Source organism: Rhinolophus ferrumequinum, chromosome 7 (assembly GCF_004115265.2).
Source record: "Rhinolophus ferrumequinum isolate MPI-CBG mRhiFer1 chromosome 7, mRhiFer1_v1.p, whole genome shotgun sequence".
Classification (NCBI taxonomy): domain Eukaryota; kingdom Metazoa; phylum Chordata; class Mammalia; order Chiroptera; family Rhinolophidae; genus Rhinolophus; species Rhinolophus ferrumequinum.
In genome coordinates this window covers 74,036,728-74,052,666 of record NC_046290.1, presented here as the reverse complement: position 1 = coordinate 74,052,666, position 15,939 = coordinate 74,036,728, and the positions used below count along the sequence as shown (strand labels likewise).

General features: G+C 38.9%; 1 protein-coding gene across 1 annotated transcript in view; it reads right to left on the bottom strand.

The window, feature by feature from the left end:
• Nucleotides 1–15,939, bottom strand: part of MAN2A1 (mannosidase alpha class 2A member 1) — a 164,725-nt gene that overhangs the window by 134,285 nt on the left and 14,501 nt on the right. The window contains exons 2-3 of the mRNA XM_033110404.1: nt 7,014–7,271; nt 4,280–4,424 (exon numbers count right to left, since the gene is read on the bottom strand). Of these exons, the coding sequence (XP_032966295.1) occupies nt 4,280–4,424; nt 7,014–7,271 (403 nt within the window). The remainder of the gene's footprint in view (nt 1–4,279; nt 4,425–7,013; nt 7,272–15,939) is intronic.

Genomic DNA, 15,939 nt, shown 5'->3' with positions numbered 1-15,939 from the left:
AAACCATACAAAACATTGTATAACAATTGGTACATGTCTTTATGGACTGGAAGAAGACATAATTAAGAATTTTACTAAAATACAAACATAACATGAAATTTATATTTCTTGTGAGATATCACCAACTTGGACCAAAAAGAAAAATATCTACATATATAAAAACACAGCAACATAATTCTTTAAGTTAGGGGACTAAATATAGGAATCTTTTAAAAAATCTATTTCAAATATTTCTATCTCCAACAGACAAAATTTCATTGATGAAACAAACTACTGAGCTAAAGTTTCTTTTAAATTGTTCCTGTAGAAAATGCAAACCAATCTCTATAAATCTCATTTAGAAAGTAAATAGTCTAATTGCACATTCATTTAGGAGTATTACACAAAGACATCCCATTACAGAGTCACATTTGACCTGTAATATATGTGCACTTACTTATCTCTTTTCCTCCATTGAAAAAGTGGTTTTTCATGATATGAATGATTCAATTTTTCACAGAATAATTTAGTTTATCAAAAGTCTATTTTTGTGAAGGAGCAGTGAAATCAGGAAAAGTCAGCAGATTCTTTTCTCTAGAATTTTGCTTGATAGCAAAAATCATTTTAGTTTTAGAAAGGTTTGCTTCTGACCATTACTGTTTTTCTCAAGTGGAGAAGGGCCTGAGGGTGAGGGTCATTAATATCTTTTACTAAGACAAAAGGATTCAACTGTAGTTGCTAGGATACCAACAGACAGATTCATTTATTGCAGTCATGAACAGTTATTAGGGATGTCTTCTCACAGAACAACTGTATAGAGTGCCCCTGGAAGCTGTGAGAATGAGTCTTGTGTGAGCAAGAGTGGCTGCATACTTAATGAGCAAGAGTAACTCCATTTTGGACATGTGCAGAGAACTTAGCAGACAACTGCCCAGGGAGCTACGTGGTTGCCCTGGTAATTGGGTGTAACCAGCTACACCCCGGTGGTCTGCTCCTAAAGATAAGGTGAGGTCAGGAAGGCATTCAGAATTGCAAGAGAACTGAGGACTTCTGCAGCTCAGAGAGCTAGTCCACTGAGAGGTGACCACGCTGCCACTTTGCTCCGAGAACCCTCCACTGTGCTCTGCTCCGCTGGGACTGAACCTCTGCTGGACCGACCTCCCAGAGTAGCCACCCTTCCTCGCTCCACCAGGACTCCGACTGACTTTGGAACTGGTTCCTTCCTCTATGTTACCCAATTATTGCATGACTCTGTGCTTTACTGTTTGATGTGCTGATGATTGATGTTTGAGTAAAGAGCGTATTGAAAGGCATTTAAGATCTTGCGTGCTCTGTTCCTCACTCGTGCCACGGCTACCGCGGAGCCTCAGTCAGGGCCAGGTAGATCCAGGGGGTCTGAGAGCCTCTCAGGGGTTAGTCCCCCTGACTTGCAGGAAGAGACTCAGCATGGACTGTGGGCCTCGCAGTCGCTCGTCATAACAACATACTAACTACACTGGGAACCAAACAAACAAAATCTAAAAGGCAAAGGCAATCCCTGCCCTTGATGAGTGTGATATCATCTGGTTTGGGTATTTAAAATTACAAAGTGCATTTTAAATAAGATATTTTTTAAAGAAATAGAAATAAGTAGACAATGGGAAGGAAGGGAAGGGAGTTAAAGAAACACGTATGGCTGAGGTCAAATACTTCATGTGAGTCTGCAGAGTCCGATTCCTTCATTCATTATGTATTTAACTAAATGAGTGTGTACTATGTGCTGGTTACCATCCTAGGCATTACACACCCAGCGGTTAAGGATGCAGTCTGAGTCCTCACGGAGCTTACCTTCCAGTGAGGAGACCCAGCAGAAGTGCTGCAAATATTTACATCTGCGCCTATGTGGAAGCGTGTGTGTGTGTGTGTGTGTGTGTGTGTGTGTGTGTGTGTGTGGATAGGGTAAGAAAGCTGTGGAGAGGCATGGAGGCACGCCAGAGAAGGCCTGATATATAATTTAGTGATTACTGTATGTCAACTATAGGGCTAGACAATGAGGGAAGAGTGTAACAGAAGACACATGTTCTCTGCCATTCTGTTATAGTTTACTCAGGTGGGAAATCCAGGTAAACTCACAGGTGCCACTGGTGCCACTACCTGTGTAAGCTTGACAGGTTGGTAACACCCTCATCATGAATAATGGCACTAACTTCCAAGGGTTATTGGGAGCAGTAAGTGTTTACAAAACATTTGGCACAATTCCTAGTAAACTACAAATGTTATTATTACAGTTAAGTGCCCATGTTATAGAATAAGAAGAACTGAGATTGGTGGAAATTGAGGATGGCAGAAAAGGGGAAACGATAATAAAGGTCTTAAAAAAAAAAAAATCAAAAAGGAGGACAGATGAGTCCAATGAGGACTTGTAAGACACACTGTGAAGTGTATTTATGAACCTACAAGAAATAGTATACAATCACATCACACACCCAATTAAGTGACAATAATTAAATTACACACGATTGGCAGAGAAGAGAGAAGGAGAGAATAATTTAAAAACTACAAATGGCTCTTTCGCTATTTCACTCAACAAGGAAATATTTCAGAGTGAAGGAGTTTACAGAAAAAATATCTATAGTCCTACAGGCAGTGTCAGATTTCATATGTGAAATCTCAGCTCCTCACCTCACTGAGTTTGACTCTAGATATAAACGAAGATGTGTTTTCCATACGCACCCCCTAAAGACAAATACATTTAATCTGGCACTATTTTGATTAGATATGATTTTCATCACCTTTTGTACTTTCTTCATAACTAACTCCTGCTTAAGATGCTATTCCACCTCTATGATCTCCATTTTGCAGATACAAAAATAAACATGCCCAAAGACACCTGGGCAGTATATAGCAGAGCCAGGATGCCTGCCTCCTTCTGTCTTACTCCAAATCCCTGTAGTCTTTCCTCCATGCCCAGACATCCCTGGCTTTGATTTGAAGGGGCAGGCTAAGATTAAGGAGGAAGATGATGCAAAACATATAAAAGTTAATAAAATGAACAGGTATTTGTAGAAAAAGATAAAGACAGTAATTAACAAAGACAGAAAAACTAAGTCAGAAACAGACATATTGTAACTGCTCATCACAAATTTCCAAAACAATACTGATTTCATGTATTTTATACCTCTGTGCTTACTAAATATTGAAGTATTCTGGAAATTCAAACATTTCAACATCCAATCAATATCCAAGCTCTATCTCCCTGACTACCTCTCACACCCAAAAGAGGCACACACAGCACACATACACACCTTCGCTAAATCATGTGTCCATACACTAACTTGTTAGTTTTACTGTCTTTGAAAGAAAGGATGACAATAAACTAGTGGGAAAGCATATAAGTAGGCGATGAATGTTGGGAATAAAGAAAATCCTCCAAAGGACTAACTGAATGGCGGTACCTCTGACAGTAATAATGAAATTGAGAAAAATACCAACTGTAAGTATTAGTAAGTCATTCAAAAAAAAGTCTTTGGAAGTAAATTCCAAAAAAGAATCCTGCAACTAAATTCATTGGACATTTACTCTGTGCCTGTAGATTCACACTAACAAGTGTACACATCGAAACATAATTCCTATTATAATTTTAGTACCTTATCTTGGGGAGAAATCTCTGGTCCCAATGAAAAACAAAAGTCGTTCCTTTGAAATAACAATCACAATAATGATAATGACAGCAGTTACTTTTGGGCCATTCCCCATGCCTTTACATTTCACCCCTTGAAGTACTTCATCCTGATTCTACCTGGGAAAATACTTACCACTCTCAGATTAAGTAACTTACCTAAAGTTGTCTAATATTTCAGACATGATAGGGTTGGGGACTCACCCATGTCTGTCGGGCACCAGGGCTCTCACCACTTTCTACTGATTCTCCATTTCAAAGACTCAAACTTTCTGATGAGCACTCTGCCTTTTTTAATTTAAAGTTTATGAACATGAAATAATTCTCCCACGTAGTATTTTACACTAAGCAACTAAAGTGAATGATCAGTACCTTAAATGCATGCAACTTTTCACCCCCAAAACTAAGACCGTCTTGTGTTTATTACTATTTTATGCTGCACCAGTACTGTCCTTAAATGGCACATGAATTGATAAAATGAGAACTTAAAAGACAATGACATATAAAAGGAACATGATGCTGGTAAAAGTCAGAGAGAAATGTCTCAAAAACTTGAGAAATGGGCTCCACCAAATTACCATTAAAATAGTCTGTGCCTCCAGGGTCTTAAGAACCTCCAGTTTTTTGAAGTGCAAATTTTACCTGGGTCATTATGGGAATGAGGTACCACAAAGACTTGAAGGGGCTTAGTGTCCCATTCATTAAATTTATAGGTAATGTCAAATCCTTGCTTCCAAACTCCACCATCTGGATTGTCAAAAGGAATTAGATTGTAAACATCCAACATCTAAAAATATAAAAGACAAAAAAAAAAAAGTCAGTTTAACAATGTATAACCATTATTAATTTAAACTTATTGTTGAAAAATATTTGCTCAAAAGTACTTATTGTTGTACTCTGAGTACATATTTTACAAGATAAAACTACTTTTATAGACATTAATGAAGAATTTAAGGCAGAAAACATTTAATCACCATTCAAAGGCTTGAAATGCTACCTGTATGACCTAACTATCCTGAAAAATAATCCCCTCCCCCATCTGCTTCTGATAAAAACTTTCATGCACTTCCTCTTCCCCTGTGTTACTTCCAATTCAATTGATTAGAAATGAATAGAAATTGAAAAGCAAACAAAAAAAATTTATTATGACCAAATATTTAGCATTTTCAAATACAGTACTGAAAATTATTTACTTTATTTGAGTTGCCTGTATTTTATAATCAATCTCATATATTTTAAAATCTGAATCTTAATGAAAATTCATAACTATTCTTTCATTCAGCATTCGCTTTTTATTCTGAAAATAAAAGTATAACAATGTCAAGTAGGTTAAATAAGGAAGAATTTTTTTAAATTGAGATTTAGCTTTTAAGTGTTCAAATATTTTCTAAGTTTCCAATGCAGTATTCCTTCTAAATAATAATCTATTTGGACACAAAGGAATATTGCGCCCCCAAAAAAACCCCTAAAAACTTTTATTCTTCACACTATCTACAATACTTAATGTGACAAAGAACACAACCACCCTTTGGCAAAATTCAAATTATGTAAAAATTACATCCTAATTAATGTATAAGTGGGTTATAAAGATTTTCTAAAAATATCAGGCAAGTTTCATAAAAGTACATACAAAGTATCTTGTTTCCCCGAAAATAAGACCTAGCCGGACAATCAGCTCTAATGCGTCTTTTGGAACAAAAATTAATATAAGACCTGGTGTTAGATTATATAAGACCCGGTATTATATCATATTATATTATATTATATTATATTATATTATATTATATCATATTATATTATATTTATTATAAAGACCAGGTCTCATATTATAGTAAAAGACGGGGTCTTATATTAATTTATGCTCCACAAGATGCATTAGAGCTGATTGCCTGGCTAGGTCTTATTTTCAGGGAAACACGGAACTTTGTATAACATATCAGTTCAGAATTTATGACTTTAATAAATAAAATAAAATAAAATGCTCCAAGGATAAGTGAACAGATCTTTGGGAACCAGCTGGACAGGAGGATACGATAACAGTCTCTGCTATTCCTTTCAGTTCTTTCTTAGGTCCTGTGAATCTCCCAGTCCCTGCTGCCTCCCTCTGCCTGCCTTCCATAGTTGCTCCACACCTCCTTTCTGTCCACCCCAGATTTAGAACCCCCCCAAAAGTTTTGTCCCCCTTGAAAGGGTATTTAATTAAAACGTGAACAAAGCCAAGCCTCATAGAAATAAATACCCATTCAAAGCACAAGATCCTGATTCTATCTGAACCTGTCCACACAATAGCCGATGAGGTTGCAGGCAAGAGGCCTGGCCAGCTCCACTGTCCCCAGCTATCTACGTGGCCTGTGAGCCATGTGGCCTCGAGATCATATCGTGTTCTTGTCCCTAGCAATTAGTGAAAATTTGAAGCAAGGCCAGAGCCACCTCGTTTTGGACAACTGTAAAATATTCACCCCTTAGGGTCGTCTTGTCAACAAGTTCGTTTCTGGTCTTAGGTAGAAAATTAATAAACATAGCTCTGCTAAATTTGCAGAGTAGAAAAATATGAGTGACACACCCTAAGTTTAAGAAAAGCAGAAATCCTTCCTTACCCTAGTCTTCAACTCCACTACCCTCTAGGACAGCATGATCCAAGAGAAATATGCAAATGAACCCGTAATTGTAAATTTCACAGTGAAATGAAATAGGTGAAATTAATTTTGAGGATATATTGTTGTTAGCCCAATGTGCTCAAAATATTGCCATCTCAATGTGTAATCAATATAAAAATAAAAGATATTTTACAGTCTTTTTTCATACTACATCTTTAACACTTTGTGTGCATATTATACTTAGAGCACATTTCAGTGCAAACTAACCACATTTCAAGCACTCAGTAACCACATGTGCGCAGTGGCTTCCATACAGGACAGCACAGCTCTAGAATATTTCCCTTCTCTCTCACAAAGGGATATTCAGCAAAATGAATCTAACTGCCCACTGTGTGAAACCTATAATGTAGAACAGTGATATAGTTAGAAGAAGGCTTTTCTTGTACTCTCCAAAGGAAGGTAAGAAAATCTCTGGCCAAATGTAAGCTTCTAAATGTCTTCAACTATTACAGAAAAGAGGACCTAAAAAGCAAAGCAAAAGGCCATCTTCACAAAGTATAAAGTAAGAAAAATTAGGAGAAACACAGAATTATGGAATTTTATCACTAAAAAAAGGACATTAATAATCTTGTGACTAATCAAATCACTTTACAAGAATAGAAACTAAAATCCAGAGAGTTTAAGCAACTTGCTAGTAAGAACAGATAACATACCAAATCTAAAAAAAAAAAAAAAAAAAAAAAAAAAGTCCAGTGATTATTACCACATGTATACATTACCTGCACATGTGAATTCTGACTTCCGCTGTGTGAAGCAAACTGACAATCTTCAGGGTCGATTGTGAGGGACAATTGTTTCGATGACAGAAGAGGTGACCCAGCACCTCGGCTGAAATTGCCTTGTGAACTTTTCGACCCATCCTCCACAGACTCACTCAAATTGATGACCGAATCTCTAATATTTGAGATGATCTCATTATTCTCAGCTAGCAAACGCTCCAAATGGTCTATTTTTTCTTGCAACATTGAGAGCTGGCCCTACAATAAAAAAGACAAAGGCAGCTATATGAAACTCTAATACAGCTCTGCGGAGGCACACAGATTTTTTTTTTTTTTTTTTTAAATTATGTGCCTGCCCAAGAGGGCAGCCACTCACCCTTCACTTTCCACTTTTATACGTGGGATCACAGAAAGCATGAACAGCTGAAAGGGTTGAAACACCAATTTACGGCAGAAAATTTTCTCCATAGCTGCAATCTTTGTTTAACCATATTTTAAAATGTGCAACAGAAGGACCCAAAACATTTTAGGATATATTTCCTATTAACCCCAACCCAGCCCTAAAAGATCTTTGGGTCTCTAAAATCACTTAGTAGAACAGCGTATTATATTCAGGTATGAAATCTTAAATTTAAATGTAATTGATTCTAGTTATTCTCAAGGGTCAAAAAGTATGAACCTAAAAACGATCATTTCATATTAATCAGTAACACTAGTGGACAATCCTAAATAAGAACTATTATCTATAGAAAAAAATCAATTAATCAATTGTTAATTAGCCATACGCTTGAAAAAGACTGGCATGAACATTCTCGAGTAACCACATTGTTGAGTCGTTTAGACTGCTTCCACTATATTGTATGACTTTTAGATTTTTTCAATTGCCCCTCGCATTAAAAGGCTTGCCGTCTCTATAACATAAAACTTGCTATATAGAATAGCACCTCAGCTTATTATGAGAGCAAGGACAATCTTTGTCTTTTTCACTCCTAGACCCAGGGTTCCAAACACAGAGTATATAGTTATAAATTTGTCCAATGACCCTCATGTTACTGGAACTCAATTATAATTCCTGAGTGAATACCCACTGTGCCAGGTGTAATGCTACATGCTGGGTAGACAGATATGCATAAGATATGAGTTCCTGTCTGAACACACAACATGACATTGTAACTAGAAATAGCCTACCCTATGCCCTCAAAAAGTCAACATTACGGTTTTATAAAATAACTATATGGATATGAACAAACAATTCCAGACATCCAGAAACAAAAATTCTATCACCAGCAAATAACAGAAAGAAAGGAGGAAGGAGAAAAAGAAAACTCGTAAATGTCCACAAGTAAAGGACTGGTCACATGGTACATCTAATATTACTGAATAGTTTTCAGTCACTGAAAATGTAGAAATATTATTTTTTTTAAAAGTCAAACTATATGGGAAGGTACTTTCAGGAAATACACTTGAGAAAAAGTAGTTTTAAAATAGTAGGTATGGAAAAAAATAGTATGCATGACATTATCCCCTTTTGAAAAATAATACATATGGAAGGCCACCATCAAGATGGTAAAAACTGTTTATAGGCATTTATATTCTTCTTTAGCCTGTTATGAACAGTTGTTGATTTTGTAATGGGAGGCTGAGAGAAACAAGGATCCCACTCCAGGTTACTGGCCAGTTCAACAACGGGAGAGAAGACGTCAACAGACCAATGTACCAAGAAAAAGCCATTTCAGCAAACTGTGTAACAGACAGTCCTCAAAGACGCTCTCACAGGCCTCTCTAACTAATAAAGACAGAAATAGCCCCCTATATGTCAAAGTTGCAGTCCTTTAAAATAACTGTCATCTCCAGGGGCGGGGGGTGGCATGTCTCCACAAGGTAGAACTCTGAAGCCTGTTCATCGGCATGTACAGAAAGAAGCAAGAAGTACATGGTTTTAGCACAGAACTCATGCTGAAAGACAAGCCCCATTTCCCCTAGTGAAGAGCAAGAGAGAGAATATGGATCAGTTAATGACTAAAAATGGCAAAACAAAGGAAACTTGACGGATCAGTGCAACACTAGGTTCAGGGTTCAAAGAGAAGCTAGTTGAACCATGTAGATTCCAGGTCAGCAACGTGGTTGAGCAGTATTATACTGAAACTTTTTTTTTCTTTTAATAAGCACACACTGATGTTAGTTGAATGGTTCTCAGTGGAAAGGCGAAAGGGGACGCTTGGCACAAGCCAAAGTTCACCCAAAGAAGCCAAAAATATTTAACAATCAGGTACACAGCTTTGTATATTAATTTGTATATATTTTCCTGAACAGACATGCTACCAAAGGTTGTCCAAAATAAGGGAAAAGCTTTTCTACACTCATTTATCACAACACCATAGACTGTAGCTTTTTGAAATCACTTCTGATGAATTCTGTTGATTATTTTCAATACTGAAGATACAAGTCTACTTTAGTGATGCTTGCAATTCCTGCCACAGCAGGTAAAAACAGTAAATCCAGTTCCTCTGAGTCCAAGAATTAGAACATGTTGACTTGTTTTACCTACAGTAAAGCTACACACCTCCATAAAATAAAACCTTGGCTTGGTCTAAGGTTTTATTTAATATCACCCAATAATACCATTACTAACTGTTTGGTGACAGATGGTTTCTAGACTTATTGTGGTGATCACTTCGTAAGGTATATAAATGCTGAATCACTGTGTTATATACCTGAAACTAATATAATTTGTTAACTACAATTAAAGATAACTTTTTTAAAAAGCGAAGGGGAAAAACAGAAATTAATTCCAATGAAAATAAAAAGTTATACTGGAAAATCTTAAAAAAAATAATAAATACCACCATCCCAGAGCTTTCATCAGATACTTAGTGTATAAATTAATATATGGGTGCTGAATTTCTCCACATCTTCCTGTACTTTCAGGAAAAGATAGTTTCGGAGCCATGTACATGGCCAAACTGCCTACACCTCAACAAGTACACACTGAGAAAGAAAAGGGCTCCCTTTGGAATAGTCTTACTATGACCCTGGTCCCTTAACCCACGGAGGAGAGTATTATTCAAAATAAACATTACAGGAGATGGATGTTTCATGAAAAAGGAACTTGCAGGCATTAAAGATGATTTCAATCTCACTGTCGCTTTAAAGAAGAATTAATGATCAGTACCTAGAATTCGGTACTGAATTAAGTCCATTGAGAAAACTGCGTCCTAGGGATATGTCAGTATAATGGTTTAATGAAAATTGTTTTTAAAACTGTATTACGCAGTGAAATAAAGTCTCCCTCTAAACAGCTGAATTTTTTTAAATACACACACCTCATAAGCAAATTCTGTACACAGGATAGAGAAGAGTGGTATGACCTGAAAAAGATGCACTCGTAGTCTACCTTAAAGTAACAGAAATCATAGATAATGTTTCAATTATGCTGACAAGTCAAAGAACACTTGATGGTATTGAAAAAGACAGTTTTCTGTAGTGCAAGAAAATTACTTATGAGAAAACCACTTTATTCTTTGATTTGCTAATCAGTTCTATAGGGAGTCCAGGGTGTTGCACTGCTGAGGAGAGAGGAAGGTCATGACATTTGATTCACTCTGCTTTTGGTGAAGAGAGAAAAACCGAGCAAAAAAATCTCTGATATCAAAGACTTTGGAGAGAGAACATTTAGAGCAGGGGTGTCCAAACTGCGGCCCGTGGGCCAACTGCGGCCCGCGATCCATTTTTAATTGGCCCACAGCAAATTCCAAAAATGTATTTAGTTGACTTAAATAAACCAGGTGATGCAATACTACTTCACCTCGAGTGAGTGGCCCGGCTGTTTGTGTATTTTACCGCATATGGCCCTTGGTGAAAACCGTTGAAAAAAGTTTGGACACCCCTGATTTAGAGCCTACTAGAAGGCAAAGTGAGATCCAGTACTCACTTGGCCCTACGAACAAAATCAATCGTGCATCTCCCGCTAAATCTGAAAACATATTATGTAATGATTTGCCGCAGGTAAGACACTAGCTTCTAGTGTCATTGGTATCATCCGATCACTGGAGCATAGCTGAATCTGCACACCTTCTCCTTCCTTCCTGTCATAATTGAAAAGAATGTGTGCTTTCCCCTCCCACCACTTCAAAGGCCAACACTCTGCTGGTGAGCTCCAACCTGATCTCTGTCAGCTGCACAAAGGCTATATTCTTGTGGTGAAACTCTCTCAACACTGCTGCATCAAACTCCCCTTCTAAAAGCAACTCATTCTCAGTGACAACATAAGATGTTCTATTCGGTCAAGCTATATGAAACTGCCATTCTTATAAGTCGAAAGGAGTCAAATGTCACCAATTTCTTATGGTCCAACTTAACATCCTATCCTAGCTAAACAAATAAATCAAACTTCAGTGCTTCCCTTGGTCCTGCACCCCTTTCCAGGGCCCCACACTCTTCATGGACATTACAGGGATTATTAACAGTCTACATTTATTGTCCCCCTTCCTTCCAAATTCCCACTGGCTCATCCACCATTCCAATTAACACCTGCTCACCACGCCACCAAAACGGACCTTGAAAAGTACCCAAAGGCTTCCATGTTGCCAAGCCTGACGAGCAAACATGGTCCTCACCTTATCCATCATCTCATGGAGCATTTGGCATTGCCTCCCCCCAGAAACATTTTCTTCACTCGCTCCCAGTACATGTTCTTGGCTCCTCTCCTTCCAACTGTTTATCAATCTCCTTCTTTCCCCAATATCTAAATGATGGAGGCCCCCAGGTTAGCTCCTGAGTTCTCTGACTTCTCTATACTGTCTTATCCACTCTATGGTTTAAATTCCATTTTTTTGGACAGATGCCCCCCCCATATTTGTATCTCCAACTAAATCCTATTCTCTGAAACAAAGAAACAAACAAACAAAAAACATTTATCCAAATGAGTACTGACTTCTCACCTTGGGTTTCGAACTTACATCCAAAAGACACCTTCCTCAAAAAGCCTTCCACAGGCCTCAAGTCTTCAGTAAGCAGCTTTAACCTCCACCGTGTTGGTCACTCGCAAAATCTTGGTGGTATACCTGATTCTTCCTCCTTCCCCACCCTGCTCACACATCCAACCCATCTACAAGCTCTTTCCATCCTACCTCCAAAATACTTGTTGAATCAGTCTACCTCCCTCCCTCTCAACTGCTACCACTCTGGTCCAAGCCACCAACAATCTCTCCTAGCCTAGTACAGCAGCCTCTTAACTGAATTCCCATATCCACATCCTTCAACCACGCCCTACTCAGATGCAACACCTTTCTTAGATTCCAGTGCTAGTTTCTCATTGCACTTACGTTAAAATTAAAATACCTTCTACTACAATCAGTAAGGACCTGCATATCTATTCTCTCTACCCTTCTCTTTCTCCCCTCAACTTAGCTTCACCCTATTCTTATTTCCGTTCTAAGCCAGCTCCTGCCCACTCCATCTCAAGATCTTGGTACATGTTCTCTTTACACAATGCTTCAACTCTACCTCAAATGTCTCTACTGTAGGGCCTTCCCCAGCTATCCTATCTAAAATAGGCATCTCATGTTATTCTCTATGTCAACCTATTTTCTGTTTCTTCCACAGCATTTTTATCGGTTTTATTCATGCATTGCTTCCCCCTCTCCTTCACTAACTGAATCTCTATTTTGAGAACAGGAACCATAATGGCTCTATTGTACCCTGATGCCTAGCACAACGCCTGGTGCAAAACAGGATTGCAAAATATTTACTGGGTGGGGAGGGGGGGGGGAATAGGAAGAAAGAAAAACAGTGTGTGACATTTTATCCTATCATAAGGAAGTATTAAATGTCATTTTTGGACATATAAACCTACACCAAAAATAATACAAATAAAAATAAAACTAACAATTTTTTAAGAGAGAAAATCCAGGGGAAAAAAATTCATTGCAACCCAAAAAGTAGGTAAGAAAAGAATGAGAAGGGGAGTCCTAAATAATCATGACTGACCTTGTGAGTAGGGTGAAATATGTGGCTCCTTTTCTAAGGAAAAGATTATGGATTCTATACACTCCAACCAATGGTTTTTGACTTTCACTTATCATCAACGGGCTATGATTTTCAACTTATGCAGGGATGTAGGGAAGTTTGGAAAAAGAATCTTGAGAAACTCTAGAATCCTTCTTACCATGGCAGTGATATAAGATGTTTATTCAACCAAATCAAGTTTCTAAGTAAGAGAACTGTAGATAAAATATTACATATTTATAATATAACCACTAATGGCAGCATTCAAATAAACAAAACGTCACCCCAATGTGTATGTATCTGAAATTCCAGATCTCAACCATCTTCCATTTGTATTCTTTTACCCTCTTCAAATCAAATTTTCTTAGATTCAGCATATCACTCGAGCACATCAAAGTTTCTCTGGACTTGGATTCTATCACTGAACATGCCATGCCCACCATGTAGCAATGTGGTTGGGTGAAGAGGCTATAACAGAAGCATTTGAAAGGCTGTTCAAAATCATGAACCCCAGGTACTTACCCTAAAATCTCTCAGGAACAGCCCCAGCCAAGAGAGTGACATCATAAAAATGGCATCATAGGAGACCCCAACCTCTATCCTCCCACAAAGATAATTACCTATTCACAAATGAAAACAGCTCTGTGAGATCACTGGAGTCTACTTACAAAACTTCAGCAACACTGTCAAACAAAAAATCTGAGACTAACCACACACACAAAAACAAAGGAAAACAGCTTCATTTTGCCTGGATCATCCCATCCCTCAAGCCAGTACTGCTCAACACCAAGAGAAAACTCTCCAGCTAGAAAGAGTTCCCCTAGCTGGGAAAAAAGAGTGTGCTACGCGACCAGCTTCTCAGTCTTCACTGCACAAAGAGAAGAGACATATTGTTCAAGAAGAAAAGCAGGGGCTACCAAGAGCAGCCACGCAGAGAACAAGCGAGTTCAGTTACCTGCTCTACAGACAAACCCTGCTTTCACCATGGAAGAAGGAATCAAACCAACAGTCTGCCGAGCTGGCATAGAACCCCTGCAGTGCTTACCCCATGTACTGGCATTTGCTGATGCCAGCCACCAGGCTCGCTCCCCACCCAGCCCCTCTGGAGCCCGAGAACCACACCAGTAGCCAGCCCACACCTCTGCGGCTGCAGGAGTGCAAGACTCCCACCTGAACCCCCACAGCTGACCCCCACTACTGTGAGGCTGGCCCCTCCAGCTGCACACCTGCATACCTGTCACTAGCATCCACTTTCTGCATATGCTCAGGAAGCCTGTGAAGCCATGGGAGAGCACACCTATAGCCAGGGACCCTGCAGATGCCTGTGGACCCAGATGAGACCCTGTCTTCTGTCACTGGACTGCATCGTTGCACTCACCTGCTGCTAGACCCTCCAGATGTGCACCTGCACACACCCACGCTGACCTCCATCACCAGCCTCCACTACCGTGTGCCCACGGTGAGACAGAGCAGTCATGGGAGTGCACATCAACAACCAGTGTGCCCACAGTTGGCCCCAACCCAGACTGCCAGCATTGGCTGTTACCATGACATATGTTTGCAAGCAGTCCCGGCCACTACACATGCCCCTAGCAGCTGGTCCCCATAGCCGAATGTATGTACACCACCAGCTCTCGTCACCACTGCTGTCTGCTGTAGTCCTTGGGCACTGGACCTGGAGATGCCACTGAGGACTTAAAATGCCCTTATTGCCACTGCAGACACTGTAGCACTTGCCAAAGACCATGCAGTTGTCAATGCTGTGGACCCCAGTGAACTGAGTCAAAGAGACATCACGATGCCCCTGAAACTGGTGCAGTCACACGCCCCTGCACCACTAGACCTGGGGTCACAGCACGCCCCAGCATGCCTCACCCATAGGTGAAAGGCTTCCCTTACCAAAGTCAGTCCATGAAGTCTGGAAGAGATGACTGCATTTTCAAATGCACAGACACCTATGCAAGGCTACAGTGATCAGGAAAAATCAGAAAAACATGACTCTGACATAGGAATACAGTAAACCTCTAGTAACTGGCCCCAAAGAAATGGAGATACAGCAAAAGCCTGACAAATAATTCAAAATAATTGTTTAAAGATACACAGAGAGTTACGGGAGAACACAGATAATTAAACAGTATCAGGAAAATATAAGAACAAAATGAGAAGTTCAACCAAGAGATGAAAAACATAAGAACAGAAATGTTGGAGCTGAAGAATACAGTGACTAAACTAAACAGAGAGTTTTAACATGAGACTTGATCAAACAGAAGTACACTCGAAGATTAATCAATTGAAATGGTCCGATGAGAAGAGAAAAAAGAAAAAGGAATACAAAAGATTGAAGAAAGCCTACATGATCTATGGAATACCAATAAGAGGATCAATCTGCAACTTATTAGAGTTCTAGAAGAAAAAGAGAAGTAGAGGGCAGAAAGCTTGTTTAAAGAAACAATGACTGAGAAATTCCCTAACCTGAGAAGGAATTTGGATACCCAAGTTCATGAAACTCATCGATGACCAAACCAAATCAACTTAAAGAGATCCTCTCCTGACACATACTAAAATGGTCAAATTTTGAAGACAAGGAAAGAATCTTAAAAGCTGGAAGAGAAAAAATAACCTTGTAACATACAAGAGAAACCCCACCAGGCTATGGACAGATTTCTCAGCAAAAACCTTACAGGGTAGGAAAGAGTTGGGTGATATATTCAAAGTTCTAAAAGAAGAAAACTGCCAACCAAAAATATTTTACCTGGCCAAGCTGTCCTTCAAAAAAAAAGGAGAAAGACTTCCCCACACAAACAAAAGTAAAGGGAATTCATCACCACAAGACCTGCCTTGCAAGAAATGCTGACAGAAGTTCTTAAAGCTGAAGTGAAAACATGCTAATTAGTAACATGAAAACATATAAACACATACA